At 43.4% G+C, this 22,975-nt stretch overlaps 1 protein-coding gene across 1 annotated transcript in view; it reads left to right on the top strand.

Moving 5' to 3' along the window:
• The window catches only part of ift80 (intraflagellar transport 80 homolog (Chlamydomonas)), a 40,022-nt gene that overhangs the window by 12,096 nt on the left and 4,951 nt on the right, over window positions 1–22,975 (top strand). The window contains exons 9-14 of the mRNA XM_083984714.1: window positions 17,127–17,306; window positions 19,304–19,422; window positions 20,024–20,098; window positions 20,897–21,060; window positions 21,164–21,228; window positions 22,734–22,869. Of these exons, the coding sequence (XP_083840840.1) occupies window positions 17,127–17,306; window positions 19,304–19,422; window positions 20,024–20,098; window positions 20,897–21,060; window positions 21,164–21,228; window positions 22,734–22,869 (739 nt within the window). The remainder of the gene's footprint in view (window positions 1–17,126; window positions 17,307–19,303; window positions 19,423–20,023; window positions 20,099–20,896; window positions 21,061–21,163; window positions 21,229–22,733; window positions 22,870–22,975) is intronic.

Below are 22,975 nucleotides of genomic sequence, written 5' to 3'. Positions count from 1 at the left end.
AATAGAGCTTGTATTTTCTACATATTGTAAGCCTCTCTTTTATGTATATTATTTGTTTATTCTCAATATATAAATAAATACATAGATTTATTTATATTTATATGTAGAGAGATACATTATATATTATAAATATTTATATACTTATAAATATTTGTTATTTAAAAAAAAAATATAACATTCATGCTTTGTGGTCAGTCAAGTCCGTTCCCATCTAGTTTACTGTCAGCTTTTCTAGTGCAGTTTGGTTTATATAGTTCATATGGTGTAGCTTACCACTGGTCTTATGTTTTCTATACATTGTTCATTTCTGTAAACCACATTAGGCTGGATGCCATGAGTTCTTATTACCTGGTGCCAATGGTAACTGGACTTGTAATGAGAGGGGAAATGAGAGAATGATGAATAGTAATTGTTGTTTTATTATTGCTGAAAGTTTGGCCAGGAATGATATTTCTAGTTCTCCACTTTGCCCTCACGGGACATTCAGGGCTTCTTTGAGTGAACGTGGAGATGTCAGTGTATTGCTGTATCAGACCTGTTGTAATGAAAACAAACAGCCAGGGCTGGGGGTTTTTTCTGTGCTGATCACCAGGCATTTCATGCTCCATTTTGATTTAATTAGGATCAAATGGCTTTTTTTCTGGAGCACTAAGACAAGTGGGCTGGAGAAAGGTCTGAGCCAACACATATGTCTTCTCCAGAGGATAAGGTGTGTGGTTTGTATGTGTTTTGCAGAGGTTACTTTAATGTCATGTAGTTCATGAAACACTAGGGAAGTCTTTTATCTTTTACCGTTACTTTTGCTTTTGTGCATGGATTTCAGTAGTTTTTGGGAAAATTGCCAGAATATAGCCGTGAGCTGATGAAATCATTCAGATGAAGCCAGCTTGTATCCATTTACTCAGTGTCAACAAAAATAAAATAAAAATATATTGTGCTATTAAATCTACGACGGACAGGATTTAACACGGTTTGTTCCCTTCCTCTTTGTAATGACCCGATTCACCTTACACCCTCCCTATTATGGGTTTGTTTACGTGGTTAGTTTGTTCCATTGTTTTCGTCACTGCACCACTTGCTTTGCTGTGGTGTGTCTCGGTTAAGGCAGTGTGATGATGATGATGATGATTATGGTTCAGCCCCACTCTAACTGGAGGAAGGGTATGCTTGCCTTCTCCTCCCTAAGCCCCTCAGAGACAGTGTGTACTGTAGCATGGCGTGGGAGGCTTGCTCAAGAAGGGGGGGGGGGCAGAAAAAAAAAGGAAAACAGTTTAGAAAAAGAAAATCTCCCTCAAAGGTCACTCCATCTGACTTGTTTTCTATATGTGAATTTAGACATAGACTCACCTCACATCAAATTAGTTAGGTGAAGTTCAATTTGTAAACACATGCGCACTTTGTCACTGTACTGTACTTACTGTCATTTTTTTTGTACATTTTTTTGAGTTTCACAGGCAAACACAGAAAGCCATTAATCAATCACGAGGGCTTTACCTGTGGTGGTGGTGGTGGTGTTGTTGTTGTGGTTTGTTTGCGCTGCAGTAAAGGGTTAAGCAGTGCGAAGAGTCTTTTCAGTTACTAGCGTGACTAATGGGAAGGAGTTTCATTCTGTATCTGCTACAATGAAACCTTGCACTTTAACGTATTGCTGCTGGCTCAGCAGGATCAGTCCCGCGCATTTAACCCTTTCACCTCCCGTCCAGCTCTGCTCCCCTCTCGCCCAAAACTCTCAGCTCTCTCCTAGTCTTTTTCCCTTTTCCCCTCCATGTTTTCTCCCTCCATGCACCACAGGGAAGATGTAGTGTTTTACCCCCCCCCCCCCCCTACCTCTCCCCCACCTCAACTTCTCATTATCACCATGGAAGGAGGGGGAGTACACACACACACACACATACACACACACAAAGTTTACATCGATACAAAAGTACTGGGAAAGATTAGTCTTGTAGTTCCAGCGAGTCACCCATGGACTGAGCACAGCTTGTTTTGTTTTGTTTTTCCATGAAGCCTCAACATTTAGTTATTATTCAATACTCTATTACATTATTTGCACATATTTAATTATTTTGGTGGTGGTTTTTGTTGAATTTGCAGTTCATGTGTATGAAGTACTTTTTTACATGAGCTTTAACAGGACACAAGACACAAAGAGGTTCACTGTCCCTTTTACAAGATTTGGGAGAGACAATAAGTCAGTGTCTGTCTGTGTGCCTGCCATAGTATATGCATGTGCCCACATGCCTGTGTCTGTGTGGATCTGTGTGTGCGTGTGTGTGTGTGCAACCATTGCCGTGCAAATGTGCCTGCGAGACAGCAGTCTATTTACGAGGCGCTGCAGCTGGTGTCTAGCGTCTGGACCCTGTCACGATCCCTGACACTGTCACTGGCTAACAAGTAGGACTCATTGTGCCAGGCGAGCACCCTCTAGCTTCTTTCTCTCCACCCCCTCTCTCTCTCTCCCTCTCCACCCCCCTTACCCCTCACTTTCCTCCCCCTTCTCTTCCCTGCACTTGTTTTTTCTCTCTGCACTGCACACCCATGCACACATATACACAAGTAGCTGCTTGGTTTTCGGTTTTCCAATTCCTGCATAGTATTCCTTTTTTTCCCATCTTTTTTAGAACTTTTCGGGTCGAATGAGAAATCACTTAATTTCTACAGATTTTTAGCGTTTCAAAAACTTTACTGTTTGGTGTTCTGCTCAAATTCATATAAGCAGAACAGAATCTTGTAATCAAGAAGGTTTGAAACACAGGGCTTCAAGGCCAGATTTCATAATTATTTCACCACTCTTCCACCACGCTTGGTTTGATGCTCATTTGGGACTTAGTGGGCATTCAGACTGAAAACAACACAGGCCACCACACTGTCTTGCCAGAAGACGTCACATTGCATTGTGGTAAAAGTTGAGTCGGGTGCAGCTTTTTCTTTTTTTTTTTGCTTGATGGCCCTAAATATGTGAGACTGGCTTCATTCAAATGAATAAGCAGCTTTTTTCATGCAGGACTAGTGTCGATCTAAACGTGGCCTCAGAACCAGGCCTCAATTAAACATAGGGATTACCACTCCCCTCTCTCTCTCTCTCTCTCTCTTGGTCTGGTTTAAATGAGGTCTCAATGAAGATGTGGCTAAGCTTAACCCTGGTATGATCCAGATTCCTGTCACACTTCCACTGATCAGTATACATCTCCTCGATTCCTCTCTTCTCTCCACCCTCCCCATCTGTAGGTTATACCTAACCACAGGCAATTTAGTCCAAATCATCAGATGGTTTGATGGTAGCCTCAGACTGAGCCCTATTTCTTACCGACAACCTTGCAGTTTTTTCCTCCCACAATATGAAAACAGCTGTCACCCTCAAAAAGTTTTGGGATGATGAGTCGTCATAAATCATCTATCAAATGTATTGCTCATAATGGCAGCATTGTTTTCAACAGTAGGGTTTGTAAAAGTGTAAAACCACTGGTATCTACTTGTGGATACTGCTTGTTATTTCACACAGTGGCCAACTGGCCCTCAATCATCACAATCAATGATTTATTATCTCTAGCTGTGATTTTCTGCCAGCTGCAATGTCTTTGGAATAAACTCCTTCTTCTTTTATCTGCCCATCCACCCAATCACTTACAATACAGTACAACACTGCCACAGTTTCTTTGTAATTACCACTTTGTGCATGAGATGCAACCACAGGTTCCTCTTTTTTTTTTTGAAGAAGGAATTCACCCATTTTGAGGATAAGTGTAAATCCCTCTCTATTTTTCCTGCTATGGCTTCGCTCCTCCCTCCCTGTGTCAGGGTGTGTTGGACTACCTCCTGCTTATCAGTGCTGTCCCTCTTGGCTCCCCTTCCCTCCAGCCTTCCCCGAGGCCCTCTTTGCCTCCCTTTTTTTCTGGGTGAGTCCAGGGGGTCCCCTTAGGGTCTGTGTGAGCCTTGCTCAGCATTGCCACTCTGGGAATGGGTCCGTATCCAACTGGAATCACCACTGCTCTTGTTGCTCTGTGTTTTTTCTCCTCCCTCTTTAACATTCAGCCTCACTCTCTATAGGATCTTTGTCCGCCATCCTTATAGCTGCCAACTATTATTCTCTCTGAGAGTCTAATGCTTTTGATTGTCTATTCAACTGCCTGTCTTCTTGTGTCCTTTTTTGAATTAATTTATCATTTTTTTAGACTAGACTCTCCTCCTCAAGGACATAACCATCTTTATCCTAATTTGCCAGACATCAGGCTTCCCTGTCTTCTTAATGAGTTCCTCTATCAGTCCCATTATCATTGCAGAACATATACCTGAGCCTGTGCTGGCAGTTTGCTGCCAACCACTGGCCGGCCAACATCTGGAAATTGCAGCTGCTGGAAGAGAATAAAACAGCCCAGAGTTTTGGTCCTGATCGTGAACCACTGTTAGTGGAGCATGAAAAGGCGAAAGAAACCACTGTAGATTTATTAGACTGTGAGTCTTTATCTGTTCGTGTGTAGTTAGGATGGAGAAAAATGTCACTGTAAATGAAGAGAAAGTCCACAGAAGTAGGAGAGACAGACCGACAGACACGCACGCACACACACACACACACACATACATAGAGGATAGAGGATAGAGGATAGGGGGTGGAAAAACAAAAGAGGGGGGCGTCAAACTGGAGAGAAGATGTAAGTAAGTCAAAGAAATTATTGGCACAAGTCTGACAAAGATAGAGCACGTGCACATCAGAAAAGATGTTGACTGAGTGTTTGAAAAAAGTTGGGTTTAAGTTCGAGAGTGTGAGTGTGTCAGAGAGAGAGAGAGAGAGAGAGAGAGAAAGTGAGCAAGAGTGAGGGAGCATTGTCAAACAAAGAGAGTCCTGAGTCAGCAGCAGAGCAGTTTTCTCCCCAGGCAACTGGGCAGGGCTACTCCTCTCTCTCTCTCTCTCTCTCTCTCTCTCTCTCTCTCTCTCTCTCTCTCTCTCTCTCTCTCTCTCTCTCTCTCTCTCTCTCTCTCTCTCTCTCTCTCTCTTTTCCCACTTGCTTTACCCCTCCCTCCCTCCCTCTCATTACAAATCTGTGCTTCTGCATGCTATTTCTTGCTCTCTGCTCTCTTCTCTTCTGTTCTCTCGCTGTAGTAAGGGTGCTCCCATAAAGAGCAGCACACGTTCTGGAAGGGGCAATTGGGGTCTGTCTCGCCCTTCGGAGCTGTCTTCCTCCCCTGTTTTCTGTCTTGCTTTCATGAGAATCATTTTACTGATTCTCTCTAACACTTTTCGATGAGGCTGCCAGCCCTCTTGAAGCCTAGTTTAGAATGTGTGAACAGCATAAGACTGTAATGTGCAGCACATACATGTAGGCTTAATCTATCATCCCAAGGAGCTCATTAGTTTCCATAGCAGAATGCGAGAATAATGGTTTCTCCTTTGTGTTCTAGGTCCTTTGTGCAGAACAGGCTTTGGTTTTCTGTGTTGCTGAACTTATTCTGGCACACTCTGTGGAACAGTGTATACTAAGGTCCTTCTTGCAGATGATTGACCCCAATTTTTTTAGTGCAAGCGCTTGTGTGTTTGTGTGTGAGCCGGTGCCTGTGTGCGTAAAGTGGGTTAGAGTAAAAGGCACTTGTTGACATGGTATTACTTTTACACCTCTCTAGAGTTCGGCTTAAGGCTTGCCTTGTTGGAAACCAAAAAGGAGGGGAGCATGAAAAAGAGCTGAGAGAAGGGAGCAGTTGGAGGGGTGGGGGGCGGGGTGGTGTGGAACTGTCCAATATATCCTGTAAAGTTGGCCTAGGCAGTGAGGCTTGGAGTATTGGTCTCCATAAAAGACGGTGGTTTCTCTTTCCCTCAAGTCTCTCTCTCTCTGCTGTCGTCCCTCTCCCTTCTTTTCTTTACTTCGCCCCCCCTCCCTCCCCCCACGACAGGAGTAAGCATATGACAGTGAGACAGTGCCCTGCCAGCCCCTCTGGCAGAGTCATCATTCTTAGCGCCACTAAATCACTACCTCTACTAGCTCGACAAACATGTCACACTCGCAGAGAGGGGGGGGAAAAAAGAAGGGAGAAATAGACGAAAGAGGGATAAGATGGTAAAAGTAGTGAGAGTGATACTGGGTGATGAAGGCAAGGAGCAAAGTGGAGGGCTTTTGGTTCTGCACGCAAATGAGCGAAAAGCGGAGCATGTTTGGAGCTGGGGTATCGCTGGGATCTTTTCTGCCAACCCTGAGTTCATTAAGGCCTGTTACTGAGGACAAGGGCTGGGCTGAAGGCAATCGACCAAGGTCCAGAAAAGGATGATTTGAAAGGGGTTTCATTTTGGCTGCGCCCCAGGTCCACCCCCCTCCTCCTGTTGGCTTCCACATGGATCAGAATTGTGCTATGCCTTGACGTTGACTAATTTATTGACTGGCTCCTTCATTTAGTATAATTTGTTATATACATGTGCCTCTGCAGAGAATTAATGGTCTTGTCATCGCATATGCACTTAGCTTAATGTGTGTGTGTGTGTGTGTGTGTGTTTGGATGCCTGTATTTATTTTAAGTCCAATGAAACCAGTATTCATGGGTACAGTGTACGTGATTATCACACTACTACATGAAGAGTGAAGGATGAATTCAATCTGGTCTAGCTGTTATCAACAGGTATTACACTACTTATTGAAGAACAGTTTACAAGAGTTGTTTTGTCAGTGTTTCATAAAGTAAACCTCCTGTGCCTGCAAGGAAGTTGTCTCAGGTCATTGCCTAACTTCTTCAACCTGTGTGAAGGCCTTTAGATGAACTAAGTGATCTGTTATATTCTAGACCTGACATTAGTAGAGTATAGTAGGTCCAATGGAGGGTAAAGGGTCTTATGTGTGGTGCCATTTGTACCATGCCAAAACACAGTCAACCCCCCCAAATTACCTGTGTGTGTATGTGTATGTGTGACTGTGCATGTGTGTATTTGCAAGCACATGTGTGCATAGTTGGTGCTAATAGAATTCTGCTGTCCAGCTCACAGCTGTGTCCTGCTGATGAGTCCCAGGAGGCCCCAGCATGTGTCTATGGTTACTGTGTTGAGGCTCCAGCATGAAACCATGTGTAGATCATTACTCTCTCTCTCTCTCTCTCTCTCTCTCTCTCTCTCTCTCTCTCTCTCTCTCTCTCTCTCTCTCTCTCTCTCTCTCTCTCTCTCTCTCTCTCTCTCTCTCTCTCTCTCTCTCTCTCTCTCTCTCTCTCCCTCTCTCTCTCGGTCGCTCGCTCACTATCTTCTAGTTTGTCTTGCCCCCCCCCCATCCCCTCACTCACCCAACCCTCTCTCTCCCTCACTTCGTTTCCCCTCGCACTGCCAAAGCTCCAACTTGTGCCACTCCACGCTCGTCCCAGGCTCAGCCTCTGTATCTCTTTAGCCGAGCCAAGTGGGTATTTCAATACCAGAGATTTGCAGTGCTCCTCTCACTGGCCTATATTTAGAAATGGGCTTATATGATAGTTATTGTGTGTTATTGCATAGTCAGGGAATGCAAATGGTTTATTGTGCAGCAGGCAGAGGAAACACTGTAAGTGCTGGCAAGCTCACTTAATGTATATTGGATACTCTCTACCGGTTGTAAATGTACATGGTGTTGTGTTACAAAGAAATGAGATTCCATTTCTATCTTATCTTGCACTCAATGTTTTGAATTATTTGTACTCCACATTTGCACGTATAATTGCAGTTGTTTCGCCAATCTACTGGCCAAGAAGACACCTTTTGGAGAAATAAAGCAGAGTTGATAGAAATGCAAGGTTGCTGTTGTAAAGTAAACTTTGTTTGACATGTGACTTCAACTATAATCCAGTGCTTGTTCAATTTGCAGTTATTTCTTGCAATCACAACCCCTCAAATCTCTCAAAGGCCTACTTCAGTGCATCACAGTTCAAAATTTGATTTAAAGACTTGAAGATAGCTGCATTTAGACCTGAGCCTTGTATCTAGATGGCCAGTTCCTCCCTGATAATCTGCGAGTGTTGACTGTGTTTGCATAGCTGTGTGTGTCCAAGTGTTAATCTGTGTGATCACAGAAACTTAGACTATACAGTACAACAGAACAGTAGAAAGCAGCGGCCTGGGTCTTAACTCAGTTTGATAGTGTGTAATTTGATACGGGAGTTTAAGCTTCATTATAGAGCACAGTGCTTTAGATGCTCCTCATTTTCCTCCCAAAGACCATCTTGATAATTTACCTTAGCACTCCTGTGATAAATCATTCATCTTAAGTTAGTGCTTATTGACTTGCTGTTCGTGTGTGCACGTGCACACACACAAACAGAGAGTGCTGTCTTGTAGCATAAGCATATTGATTATTTTCATAGAAACATAGAATTAGCTGTCATAATATTGACTCCACTGTAAAACATGTGCACTCATTTACTGGTAGTTCAGTTCTTAGTAAGAACATCATCTCTAGAGGATGTGGTGATTTAGATCATGTAGGCCATTATAGGAGCCAATTCTCAGCCAGGGTAGTTCCCAGATATAGGTCTGATCAGTCCTGGATGTAGGCCCAGCTTGTCCTTATTCTTATAGTCAGTCCCATCCCCCATGCAGGGGTCACTGCAGGCTGACATTTACAAGGCCTCCTAATCTGCTGAGAGATTGATGAACCCTCATCTAAAACCTCCTCCTTCTTCCTTCAGAGCGAATGGTTTTGTTTTTACTTGGACTCATGAATAATTTTTCATCTTTTAGAATTAGTTTGGGAATGGGTTTTGTCTTGAAGAGTGGATTTGTGTCAATATTTGTATACATGTACATCCTCATGTCTCTATAACTGGATACTCACCTGTATGTCTAGTGTCCATTACACTAAGACACGTGTGTTGTGTTTATTATATGCAGGGAGTTAAACTCTGTACCTGCACTGCCAGGTCCTGTTCTGCACACAGACACACAGGCAAACTGAAGCCAGCTGGCTTTGCAGAGAGTCTGCCATCTGTTCTGATTTATGTAAGACTGTTAACCCTGGACTAGGTTGGCTCCCACTAGCCCACTAGCACAGAAACAAACTAACAGAGAAAGGAGCCCTCCTCTCACTGGTGTACAAAGCGTGCACACTAATTTAGGTATAAACAATGCTGGCAGTTTTGTGGCAATATCCACAATAATGAAATAGACTGTTTTTTTAACCACTTGGAGCAAGATTATTTCGCGTTAAAAACAGTTAAAACAGTTGGATCAAGATGGTGACATGGGTTAACCAGGGCTGAATGATATTGTGTAAAATATTATGTCACTATACTGAACATTGCAACATTACAACATAAAAATTGTTTAAAACATTTTCTAGATATACCGGTAAGTAGTTTAAATTGTCAATAATTTCATTTTAGAGAAAGAATGGTCATTCACCATACAGGTGTATTTATGAGGTAAAAAAAAAAACATATTATAACCTGACCTGGACTGTTGATCATGTTTAATCCACTTATGCTCATTCATACACACAGTATGTCACATGTGGAGGTGGGTGACAGAATCTGTTTTTTACAGTAGAGATTAACACGTATAGAGTATGAACTATTGACGTACAGTATGTGCAACATTCTGTCATGTAACATGTAGAATTTGACTTACTGTATACTTGACAGTCATGTTCAAACATTGCTGCAGTGGAGAAGAGTGGAATTTGATATAGATAGAAAATTTAGTGGAATATAATATTTACTATACAGTAATGTGCAGTCCTCAGGAATTTCCTGCAATGTAATTTCCTGCAAAGGATTAATAAAGTAGCTTTAACTTTAACTCTCATTATAGTTATGTGCTACATGTACATTTTGTTCATATTTAATATTTTATACCAAAGCTCCAGCGGTGCTGTAGCAGCATAAAATAGTACCATAAAATGCAGGATTTTAGTAGGGTCATGGACTCAGCTTGACCCATTAGCGCTAATGGCAATTACAAGTTCTTGCTAGATGCTTGCTTCAATGTGACAGAAGTGCCAGGGATGAAGGGCTGGAAAAGCACAGAAAGTCTGCAAATCTCATGCCCCCCCCCCTTCTGATTAGTAAGTTGTTGACTTGCATTAGGGCTGGGGGGGCAGAGAGCGGTCAGGGCAGACATATTTAATGCTTGTGAAGTAATGGGGCTGAATCAGCAGATAGCTCCACTGGGAGCCATTAGTCCAGACATGTGTCATTAACCCTTTCCCTGGCCCGAGCTCCACCCCCGCCGACCCCCACACCCCTCAGCCCTGGCCATGAAGACCACAGCACTGTTTCAGGTGGTGCAGATAGAGGGAGAGGGGGAAGGGGTAAACCAATTGCACAGACACATACTTTCATTTTCTCCTTTGACTTTGCTTCTAATATTTTCCCTTTTCCAAGTCCTACGTTCTCCTGAATTACAATAAGGGTGTTTGATGTGCTTCACGTCCATATTCTGTATATTAAAATACGCACTCTGTAGAATCCACAGGTGGATATCATAAGACGATATATATGGGCTGTGGTCTGCCTCATGTAAACTACAATGGATTTTAATGGTTTTCACAGTAGAAACACGATCAAAACCTCAAAACTTCTCACTTCTGCAGCACAATCCACGTCTTTGCTATCCAGCCATATGCTCAGTAGTTTTTGCCATAACTAGCTAACCATGGAAGATCAAGATGCGGTACTTTTACTTTTTTCATTTCTTCTTTCTCCGATGCAAAGTTGTCACTGTTGGAATGCACAATAACCAACATAACTCAAACTGAACACAGACATTACTCCATGTTGAACTGCCACCTTTGAAGGCTGCTGGGTATGAGTATTTGATACTAAATAGATGGTTTCACAGTAATTGAGGGTTCATAGTTAGAAGTAGACATCTGATTGGCTACAGACGATCCCCTCTTAAGGCCCCCACACACCGCCCCGATGGGAGCCGACGGCTGACTGCCTTTATCCGCCAACTCTGTTGCCTCTCGTCGGACACAGTCGGCAGATAGGAAGCATTAGGCTCGTTCGCGATGAACTCCGCCTGCAATAACAATTAAACAGAAATTTTGGACGTAGTGTTTGTAGTCGTAACTAAGAGACAATCATCTCTTTGATCAGGTGACAGCCAGGCACTTCCCATCATGCCTTGAAGCTTGCAGTCGGTGGAGAGCAACTGCGGCACCTGGCTCTAAAAACTGCGGCCGCCTTGATCTCGTGAGGTTATCGTTGCCAGCGCGTGCATGACACCAGAGCAAGTCGGGATCAAGTCGGACACAAGTCAAACCCGGCATGCATTGTGCATTGTGGCCGCCAGGGATCGATTCTGCGCAGACCTGGCTCATCTCGAACGAGCCTATTGAAACAAACCGCCTCAACTACTGCCGACTACACAGCAGCGTGTCTCCTTAACATCGGGTGCCGCTAGTCTCGTGCCAGTAATCTGAAACATGAAAACAGGAAATGACAGAATGGAGAAACCATAGAGATTAACTCTTTCGCGACCATTGACGAGTAAACTCGTCACAGCCTGCCGAACGTTCACGACCATTGACGAGTAAACTCGTCAAAACCGTTTTTTTTACAGATTACGATAATAGACCCTCTGAGGTACCCTGTGTGTGAATATGGTAGTCCTCTGATATGTAAAACTGTTTTAAACTAAAATCAAAACATAATGTTTTTTATAAACTGTGTGATCTTGGTTTTGTTTGAGTAATCGTTCTCCTTGAATGCTGCTCTGGGGACAGCGTGCAGCGCTGTGCGGCTGTCAGCTACAGTGTTGCCACTTTCTCGCTGAATCTGGCGACTTTCCAAACCCTCTTTTGACAAAAGCGACCGACGACAAATGTGGCGAGTTTTTCCGGTGCTGTTACAAACGTTTCTGCTTTGGAGACTCGGTTTTGAAAGCCCGTTATCACGGCTGTTTTCACGGCGCTGTGCAGCAGAGCGGGCGCTCTGCAGCGGGGGCTGTGACCGGCCGCCCCCGCCCCAGAGCACTCATCGCCGGCCAGTCACACAGCAGTGTCCCGGAGCTGCTGCGCTACGGCCAGAGACCCACACCGCTGCACCGCTGCTCTCCAGGCTGCCACACCCCCCAGATTTGCCTACAAATATATTTATTTAGCCGTAGAAATGATTTGGGAGACATGCCACACTGCAGAGTACCGGTAAAATGAGCAGATTGCCACTTGACACAAAAGTGCGTTTTTCTCTGAAACTAGAGCGGGAGCTCCGTTTTTGGAGAAACCCAGCTCTCTTCTTCTACTTCGTCCTCACGAACGAAACGGCGAAAAAACTCGCCGTTTTTTCGACGAGCACGTTGGAAAGTCACTCTTCAACCACGTGAAGACCGTTTGTTTCTAGGTGATGTACAGAGTTCGGTTCGACGTGAGATAAAAGGTAAACAAATAGCCAAAAACATGTGGTCCTGAGCGGATGTGCTGAGGAATTAGTGTGGTCGCGAAAGAGTTAAAAACGAAGCACTCCACGTAGCTATGGCTTCCAGAATTATATTAAAAAGCGATGCAAAGACGAAATGTAACCCGATGGCAACCGATGGCTTCCACGCATTCCTGATGGAAATATGTTTATGAATCTTATTCTTTATACAGTATGTGAATATTTTTTACTTATATATGGAATTAAACATATTTGTGTATGTGTATTGAAAATCTATTTGTGTTTTGATTCACATATACGTATATAAATTCCCAAATACATTTGTGAATCTTCTTTTGTGCATTTATTAATTTCTGTGTGCATTTATTCATTATGAGACTGTTCTAGCTCCATAGGAAAAACAGGGTAAAGTTGAGTTGGAGCACATATAGAACAAAAGGCAGAGGGTGCCCGGCTTTAGCAACAAGTTTGGGTTATTACTTTGGGGGTTCTCGCTATAAGAACCTCTTTGCCTTTGAGCTATTTTTTTTTTTACGTAACCTTTTTGCAGGCCTCCCCATGTTGGCTCCGGCTGCAGGGCAGCAATAGAGAGAGGGGGCAGGCCCATAACACCTGCCAGTCTTAATGGTAAACATATGTCGGGAAATGCAGAGAGAGTGAGGAGGAGGAAAGGAGGAGAGGGCAAGCGCACTCCTTAAAGAGGCTGTGTGTGTGTGTGTGTGTGTGTGTGTGTGTGTGTGTGTGTGTGTGTGTGTGTGTGTGTGTGTGTGTGTGTGTGTGTGTGTGTGTGTGTGTGTGTGTGTGTGTGTGTGTGTGTGTGTGTGTGTGTGTGTAAATGGCTGCATAGCTGTCGGTATGTCTGTGTAGGTTGCATACTGCAAGTCAGAGCATGTGGATCATCACTTAAACCAAAAGAAGAGATCCATACAGTATTACATCACTATGCAAATATGGTAAAGCCTGTCAAATGGTAGAACAGCATTATCATATTACAGTGTGTGGCACTGAAGCATCTCGCTGGGCTATTTTGTTTAGTTTAGTTAGTTAGCTTACTTGGACATTATAAAGTTCAGCACTCTGGGGTTTGTCACATTAACATACACATTTGCACATAGGATGCATCATGTATATGGATACTTAGCTTGGCGCTCAGATTGGTCATCATCAAGTGTTGCACTGTGTGGGCATGTTTGTTTCTGTCTGCATCACACTGTCTATCTACACTCACATGCACAGCCATGCGTTGCCTGTTGCTGTAGGTACATCTGGTCTGTTTGTATAAGCTCATTGTAAGTTGAGGAAATTCCCCCCTCTCCCCCCTTTTGGCTCAGTACTACATGTCATGTCTGCCACCTTCTCTCTGGCCACAAGGCTGCCCATTATGGACAGACAGGGCGCAGTGACCAGAGACTGGACTCTAGCAGGATGAAGGCCTATAGGCTCACCTTCCACGTGCCGCTTCCCCTCCTAAACCTTCAGGTGGCCTGTCTACACTCTCTGTGCATGTTTCTGCTCAAATCTTGCATCTCCCTCCACTCTAGAGCCCCTTTCAGCTGCAATAAAACCAGTGACCAAATCTGCTGCTACTGACTGATTCACCTGCTCCTGCTGCCTCCCCCTCTCTCAGTCTCTGCTGTCCTCTGAACAGTCCACCATCACCCCCACCACCTTTTTTTTTTTTTTTTTTTTTTTACAACCGACGTCACTCAATGGTGTGAGAACTCCAAAACGGGCATGCTGTATTACAGGAAAATTAAAACGACACGTTTTTATCGTTTCTCACCATCTGATTGTGATATATATATTTCTGTATATTTTGTTTGACAGCATCACTGCCATAAAACAGTCGTTTCTGTTTGACTTAAACTAAAGAATTGATCATGAACAAAGGTTCAGCCTGTTGGGATGCACAAGCAGAAGTGCACAAGCAGTAAATTCTACAAAATGGTCACCATAATACACTTTTTTTTTTTTTTTTTTTACAGATTATAACAGAGAATAGAGAAGACAAGATAGTGTTTCTGCTGTTGATTTGTTATATCTACCTCAGTGTACACAGGCCCTTAACCAATTTGTCTCAAATTCTTTGTCTGTCCTTCATTTGAAGAACTTCCTGCTGCCGTTTTTCTCCTGAACAGTTTCTTTTTCTGCTGCGGCCAGCTGAAAATCCAAAGAAAGAAAGAAAGAAAATCTAAACTCTTCACCTGAAAGGAGAGAGGCACTAAATGAAAGAAAGGTTAGGATTCAGGAGGGAGAGATGCAGATATCCTGTATCTGAATGCTGCTCTGGAAAAGGTTTTCATGTCCCAGGTTTCTCCTCTGCTGCCCCAGTCCGTCCATCTCAGGAGAGCAATAGGAGTCCCCCCTGTGTCCCATAGTCAGACACTGGCTGACAGCTCTGACAAGCCAGGGGATTTTCACCTACCTCTTTTACACACATGCACACACACCTTCAACACAGACATTGGACACACGAGAGGGAAATGTGAAGTTTCTTTTTTTTTTCCTTTTTTATTACACACACTTCTATTATCTTGGTGTGTTCTTTTCTTATTATAATCCATTAACACACCTGCTGTGTATACAATCTATCCATCTCATCTTTGTTTTCTCACATATACCCAAGTACATCCATGCAGACGTTTATGCACACAAGACCTGCACAAAGACAATCCCCCTCCTTTCCAACACACACTCATATTCTCACTTTGCTGGCTTGCCGGCCGGCTCTAGAAGGAGTCAAATGGCTCAATGTGTTAAAAGCATTAGGTAAGCATGGATCCAGCAGTGTTCCTCGGGCCGATATCGTATGTCCTGCTTCATTACAATCTGGTGTATACATTCAGCTGCATCTTTGACCCTCCATCTATCCATCCCTCTCTCTTCAATCCCACCCCTTTTCCTTTCTCCCTGGGGTGCTTTAACACAGAGCGGGCCATCTCAAGATGTTAGCTGAAGAGAAGATGAGGTTTCTCATTATTGTTAACACTGGCCTAAGCTGCTTGGCTGTGGAGCTTGTGCAAGCACATCCCTGCTCAGGCTTGGAAAAGAGAAAAATAATCATATAAAAGTATGTTGCATATCAATCTTGTATGTAATATAATATTTATTTAAAGAAAGCAGTATTGCTGTTAGATTTATAAGTAAGGAAGCTGAAACCATAGGGGAAAGGGAGGGGAAAAAAAGTTTCATGGCAATTAATTTAACTTTTAACAACTGTCCCTTGTCAGCATGACTGTATGGGTCTTGTTTTTTCTTGCAGCTATATTGGGTCCTCCTGATATGACATTAACTGCTGGGAGGGTGGTGAAAAACTAAAATCAGCTGAGCGGTGTGTGTATAAGGCCGACAGACAGACCAGGAGAGGCAGAGAGATCAAAGTAGCCGGCCTGTAACCTGTACCCTGCCGACTGTTACATCTAGCCCTGTCAAAGGCAACGGAGAGGAAATAACGCCACACCTCACATCCCGCAGCTGCGTGTGTATGAGGCAGCGAACACACTGAGGCCTTTTCTCCGAGCTTCACCGCAGCACTTGGCCTGTTGCACCACACTTGTCTCTCCATCCCAAGCGAGCAGGCAGCACTAGGCTAACATTAGCAATTTTTCTCCCTTCATAAGCAGTTTACAGTGTGAATGGATGTATTTGTTTGGAAGATCACAGTGTAGAAACCCCTTGCCCAGCTCAGATCAGTCAGCCACTTGCACCAAAAGGCAAAAGACGGGGTCCAGGGGGAGGAGGAGGAGGAAGTTTTAAGTTGATGGTGGATGTGGTTGTCGTGTGAGGAAAATCATCCTTAGTTATAACAGAAAGAGGCCCGGTGTCCACAGAGGGCAACGGCAAATAATATTTGTATGAGACACAAACTTGTTTATAGCTTACTCTGCTAATCTAGCTGCTGCCTGTCCTCTCGAGACGCTATGCAGGAAAAGGACAAATCGGAAAACTTTAATCTGCTGGCAGATCCAGACCGTCTCGACTGATTCATATTGAATCAGAGCACAAAAATTGCTGCTCTGTTGTGATACTACGCAGAAGACTTTGGGGACAGAAGTGTGGAAAGACAATAGCAGGCGAAGGGAAAAAGTACTGGAAACAGACAAAAAAAAAATAGAAGTGCTACCCAGAGAGATGGGATACTTCAGGGAAACAGGGAAAGATGGAAGAGGTGTTCTTGTCTTAGATACCGTGAAGGGCTGCAGAGCTCTCCGATGTGTCTTTCACCATCACTGACAGAATCTGAATCATAGTGTGGCTGATGCAGCACAGCAGACAATGGGAAAAATCTGCCTATTACTTTAAGTCTGTTCGTCACTTTGTTCCTCTACATCTTTCTCCCCCTCCTTCTCAGGCCCTACCTCTTTTAAACCTGTTCTTATAAAAAAAAAAATAAGAGGGGAGAGGTCTTGTTAATCAGCTTTTGGCTTCAGGTTGGGGGCTCATGTGTAAACCCTCCCTTTCCTCCCTGTACCCCTGCCCTCCGCGTATGTAATAGATGAGGATAGCAGAGTGTATGTTTACGAGCGCGAGTGCTGGACTTGGCAGGGCTGAGCACTCCTTCAGTGTCTCGCAGTTCTCACAGGTCATCACAGCTCAATGACTGACTGACTGGGCCCCTGTCTTTTTAGCAGAGTTTACATTATGTGCACACACATACACATATACACACGCTTTGTAATGCTTCTCCTCTCTTCTTCTCATTGTTTCTAGTTCCTAAGCCTCCCCCCTCCCTGGGTAATTGTTTAAGATTGTAGATAAAGATCTGTAGCCATTAACCATATTGTTCTCTCTCTCCTTACTCTTCTCTTTTGATCCAGTGGTCCTATGCATTGGAGAAGCCCAACACAGGCAGTGTGTTCACCTTGGCCTGGTCTGCAGACGGCACCCAGCTGGCTGGGGCCTGTGGCAATGGGCATGTCATCTTTGCTCATGTGGTGGAGCAGCACTGGGAGTGGAAGAACTTTGTGATCACCCTCACCAAGAAGAGAACCATGCAGGTAGAAAGAGACAGACACACACTGTACATTTAAGTATCAGCTCTTTTTGAACCATCAACATTGAAGAAAGTCACCTTAGTCTTTCATTGTTTAGTTTGAGTTTACTTTTTTTTATATATATATTTTTTTGGGGGGGGGGGATTTTTTCCCCCTTTATTTGACAGTATAGTTGAGAGAGACAGGAAATGGGGAGGCAGAAAGAGGGGGAATGACATGCAGTAAAGGATCGCCCAATACAGGATTTGAACTGGGGCCGACTTCCTGCTCAACCCACTGCCCCACACAGCGCCCACAGTAATAGTTTACTTGACGGAACAAAATATAAAAATTTGATTTGATACAAAGCAATACCAGAAAACCAATGGGACAGTTATGTGCGGATACTAAATAATAATGCTGGCCGTGTGTCTTGATTCCTGGTCTGCCCTAACAGTTAAAGTTATGGATAGTTTACAGATTTCCAAACGAAGATGACTGAAAAAAGGAAATAAAGTTTCACCAGACATTAAAGAGGAACTATGCAAGTCTGCTCGCTTTTCCGCTGTTTCGGTTACGCTGCTCTCAGCCATGTGCATTTGTTTACAACAAAGCCGGGGGAAAATCAATAAAGGGAGCGGTGGATAACGTTACATAACATATACGAGGTTACGACGTGTGTGTTTGTGTAGTCTTAACCGTCAGAAACAAAAGATTACGGGTTACGGAGTGCATTTGTGTCGCCGGGTGCAGAGACGAGAGCTGAGACACCGGGGCGGCGGCCGAGTAACTTACACTGATGTTCCAAGGTTGGTTTTCAGCCGTGAGACACCAGGTGAAGGCAGAGAGCCTCCGTTGTCACTCGTAACAAGTCACAAGTCATGTAGTTAACGATCACAATTACTCCGGAGCTTTTTAATTAAGGTAAAAATGTAGCATAACAACGGGAGAAATCCTGCTTAGTTCCTCTTTAACAGAGACAAGTTTTGTTAATCAACAAAAACTAAATAGGTACTACTGCAACGCCATAGGCAGATTGTGAAGAGATGAGTGAGTATGCTATGTAGAAAAGCAAATGCTTTCCAGGCCTTGGCTGGTTGTGTAGTGGGACCCTCCCTGTGTGCCAGTGTGCAGCCCTGCAATGACAATGACCAGCCTGTCTAGCTGCCTCCCTTGCTCCAGCATTCTCTACTGTTTAAACTCGTGCTAACCACAAGGTAGTGTTTAAATGTGGTCAACACACCCTAATGTACATATACACACACACACACTTGTATACTTTCAGTCATGGATACACACGCACACCTACAGAAACAAGGTCATGCACATGCATGTGTACCAACACACGTGCACTCATTTGCCATACACATCCTTACCAAGTGCAGTTTGCGTAAACCAAACAAAGTTGGGTCATCAACCATTTATTTTCAGCCTCGCAGGCGCTTTTCTGTCTCCCTCCTCCCCCCTCTCCTCCTCGCAGTCTGTTTTAAAAGTGCACATCTGCCAGTGGTTTGTGAATCAGCCAGCTAAATTTACCACCTTGCGGTCAAATGTTTTTTATTCCTGGTTGTGTTGCATGTAAATTTGGCATGCTGGAGGGAGCAGAGGAGGAAGATTTGTAAAGCTGTAAAAATAACCCCACCTTTCACCTGGTGCTGGAAAAGGCCCTTTCATTCATTTACAGAGAGAGAGCTGGAAGGAAGTATTTATCTATGCAGGTGAAAATATGAGCACCAGCCACTGCTCACACACACTTCAAACAGTAAAAACGTCTTTCTCGGACCACAGTTACCCTACGTATACTCGGACATACTGTAGACTGTTTCCTGTGTATATTACGGATAAATACACTCCACTCTGTACGTGAGTGTTTCTCATTTGTTGCCTGAGTAAGCGTTTGCTCAGTCGTATAAACTTTATGCCTGCTCAGTAATTTCTGAGCACCCGATTCATCCCTACTTTTTTGCTTTTATTAATTCATCTTTTTTTCCCCTTTTTCCTTTTTTCTTCCTTTTTCTCAGGTGAGGAATGTGACGAACGACGCCGTGGATGTATTGGAGTTCAGAGATCGAGTCATCAAAGCCTCACTGGCATACGGTCACCTTGTGGTTGCCACTTCCCTCCAGTGCTATGTCTACAAGTCAGTAGCCCACTCCTCTTTTACTCGTCTCCTCTGGTCCTTCTCATCTCCCATGCACACAGGACTGACATGTCTTATCTAATGATCTTTTGGGGGCTTTACACAACACTTGCTCATCTTTTACATTTATTGACCAGATCCCGCTGATTAAGTCTTGATCTGAGTAAAATAAAATGTTTGAAATCTGTATAGTCGGATAATAAGTCTTGGAAAAAAAGGGGGAAAAAGTCCCTGGTGGGGAAAAAAACATAACATATCCCATTAAGTGCCGGTTCTTACCAAGCTGCTATTATCAAATGACTTCTTTGCATGTTTTGAAGACGTTTTGGTAATTTAAGTGGTAATTTCTACTTTTACACATGGCAGGAACAGACACAACCTCTATAGTTGCTACAGATGGCAAGAGGATTATACGAGTCTGTGGAAAATCTCTGTCTTGGCTTTTTATTAATGTATATGAAATGAGTGTGTCAGTCCTTGTCTATTGCTATACTTTTCATGCTCTGTCATTTCCATATTTTGTAGCTTATGAAATCTTTCAGTTATTATTTTTCACTAATTTCCCTGTTTGTGTGTTTGTTAATTTTTTTTTATGTTGCAGCTCAAGAAACTGGAATACTCCTCTCATCTTTGACCTGAAGGAGGGATCAGTTAGCCTCATCCTGCAAGCAGAGAAGTGAGTCTTTTTTCCAGGAGCAGTGCAACAAGTGAGAGAAAAGGCTGTTGGATCGGCTATCAGCTTCTCTAATGCCTCATTACTCAGCACTGACCATTCATCAACCAGCCAACCGAGCATGCACACAAACGCATACACACATGCACACACACAGCCACTGTGCTCTAGCTTAACCTGTCCTGTTATACAATAAGGCTGAGAGTGAAATCACCAGGGGAAATTAGATTAATATGGAGAAGCTCTTGTGCAATACTTAGGTGCAGTGTTGCTGACACTTAGCACAGAGCAAAATAGATTACTGACCACTCTGTAATCACAGATGGGTTCAGTGAGTCCTGCTGAGTAAGTTAATGCCATGTTAGTTTATTATACATGTTTAAGTTACATGCCTGTGCCAGTTCATTAAAGGTTATCAACTCATTCTTTTACTTTTAGCATTTCATCTATTTCATCTCCCTCCTTACTCTCTCTGTTCCCTCTTCATGCTATCCCACTGACCCACAAGAAAATAATATACAACATACTCTACTTTCTCTCCATTGTATGCTGGTGCCCTCCCAGATCTATTACACGTCTGTCCATCCTGGGTGAGGGATCCCTCCTCTGTTGCTCACCCTGAGGTTTCTCCGATTTTTCCCTGTTAAAAGGGTTTTCTATGGAGTTTTTCCTCAGTCGATGTGAGGGTCTAAGGACAGAGGATGTTGTTACGATGCCATGTAAAGCCCTTTGAGACAAACTGTTTGTAAAAACGGGCTATACAAATAAAATTGCCTTGCCTTGCCTTGCCTCCCCACCCAGACACTTTCTGCTTGTGGATGGAGCAGGGTTGTGTACGTTCTCCTACGAGGGTCGTCTGATTTCCTCTCCAAAGTTCCCTGGCATGAGAGCTGACATCCTGAATGCCCAAGGTGTCTCACTTAGTAACGACACCATTGCCATCCGAGACAAGAGTGATGAGAAAGGTGAGGGAATAGCTATCACTGCTACAATGCAAAAAATAAAATAAAAAATGTAGGATGGACTGCGCTTTTATTTGATTCTTGTTCTTCCCTTTTTCCTCACCAGTCATCCTTCTCTTTGATGCTCTGACTGGGAAAGCCCTTAGTGATGGGAAACCCCTGACCCACAAGGTAGGTAACTCTTTGGCTTCATTGAGTATTTTGAAGTCTGTCATCCTTTATACAGAAACTGTGTTGTTGATACTGAGAACAGAAACACAATGGTGTCTTAAGCACTTACCCATTGCAACTACATGGTCATGTTACCCAGAGCCCCAGTTTGTTTGGTATTTGCGTTTTATAAAATATAGAAAACAATGACAAATGGCTGTAGCTTAATTGACATCTCTAATCACTGACCTCTCCTGTTAAACAAAGGTTATGCTAAAGCTGTTTTAATGGGACAATGGTACGTACGTCCCTGGTTGCACCCAAGAGTTTCATAGTGGAATTAACTGCTAAATCATTGGTGCTGTAAGTGTGATGACATAGTGACCTCACTATGTGGTTCATGTGACTAATATGCTAGCCTCTTTTAATTTAGAATACATGGTTATTTTTCTCAAAGTTGAACTCCACCCAAAAGAAGACTGCAGATTTCCTCCACCTCCTCAACTCACTGACCATGCTGATTTGATTGAAATTAATTTATTCCAATATGATCTAAATCCTGAAGTGATCGGGCCCCAAAGCGACACTCTGTATCAAAAGAGTTTGGAGAGTTTTGTCTTGTTTTTCTTTTTCTTTTTGCATTTCCCGAGCCAAGAAAGTGTGTAAGCATCCCTAGCCAACTAGCATAGTGCTATTAACATATTCCCTAATTGATAGCATACTTTATAGGTTACTGGTTACATAGGGAAAAAAAAACCTGACAATGAAGCATAAACTTCACCTTTGTGTGACTTTTGTGTGTCCACATATGATTTGCATCCACATTGGGCTAAATCAAAACCATCTTTCTCTAAAATATTGTACTATAACACTTGAGCTAGCCAGACCCAGCCTGCCCTGTAAGATTGATGCTACTCCTTATTTTCCATATCTTCTCCATGAATCACGAGGTGGGTTTTTCTTTTTTTTCCCCCTGCAACCTTTAAGCTATAGCTAACGGTAGTGGCTATTTTTTGCTCCTTGATGATTCAACAAATTTCATTGAAAGAGATCTAGTTGAAGGAAATGGTCTTTTTTGGATGTGTGTTAAAAATATACTAACATGTATCCAGAATGGGGAGAGACAATAAAGACTCGGGGAGAGAATGGGGGAAGGGCTTTGAGGTCAAACTAAGAGGGAAAGAGACAAAAAGAAGGAAAGAATTAGAAGAGAAGGAAAAGAAGTAGAGGTAGCAGTAGTTACTGTTTGTCAGCATGGCTTTGTCTGCCAGTACTCTGCAGCTCCAAGACACTGCAACAAGGCCAGCTGGCTCTGGCCAAACACACACACACACACACTTGCTGTCTCTCTGTCTCTCTCCCTCAAAAACACACGCACACTTGGCAAAAAGGCTGTTGGGTCACGGTACAAACCACTCTCCCCCTCTTCCTCTCTTTTCCTGATCTTTTGTCCTCCTTCATCATTCACTCCACTGTTCCCTCTTACCTTTGTTCTTGTGTGTGTGTGTGTCTGTATTTATATGCAGTTGGAGGTTGTGGAGATAGCTCTGGACCAGTGTGGCCCATCCACTGAAAGGAAGATCGCCCTCATTGACAAGAACCGTGACCTTTATTTGACCTCTGTGCGTCATCTTGGCCGAGAGCCCAAAATCTGCAAAATTGGTGAGAGGAGGAGAAGGGAACTCCCTTTACAAGACGTGTAGTGGCTCTATTTTTTATTTTTATTTTTTTACACACAGGTAAAGCTCACCCTGGATGAACCACACTG

This window comes from Trachurus trachurus (assembly GCF_905171665.1).
Source record: "Trachurus trachurus genome assembly, chromosome: 13".
NCBI classification, from domain to species: Eukaryota; Metazoa; Chordata; class Actinopteri; order Carangiformes; family Carangidae; genus Trachurus; species Trachurus trachurus.
The sequence above is the reverse complement of the archived record's forward strand: the minus strand, read 5'-3'. Positions and strand labels throughout refer to the sequence as shown.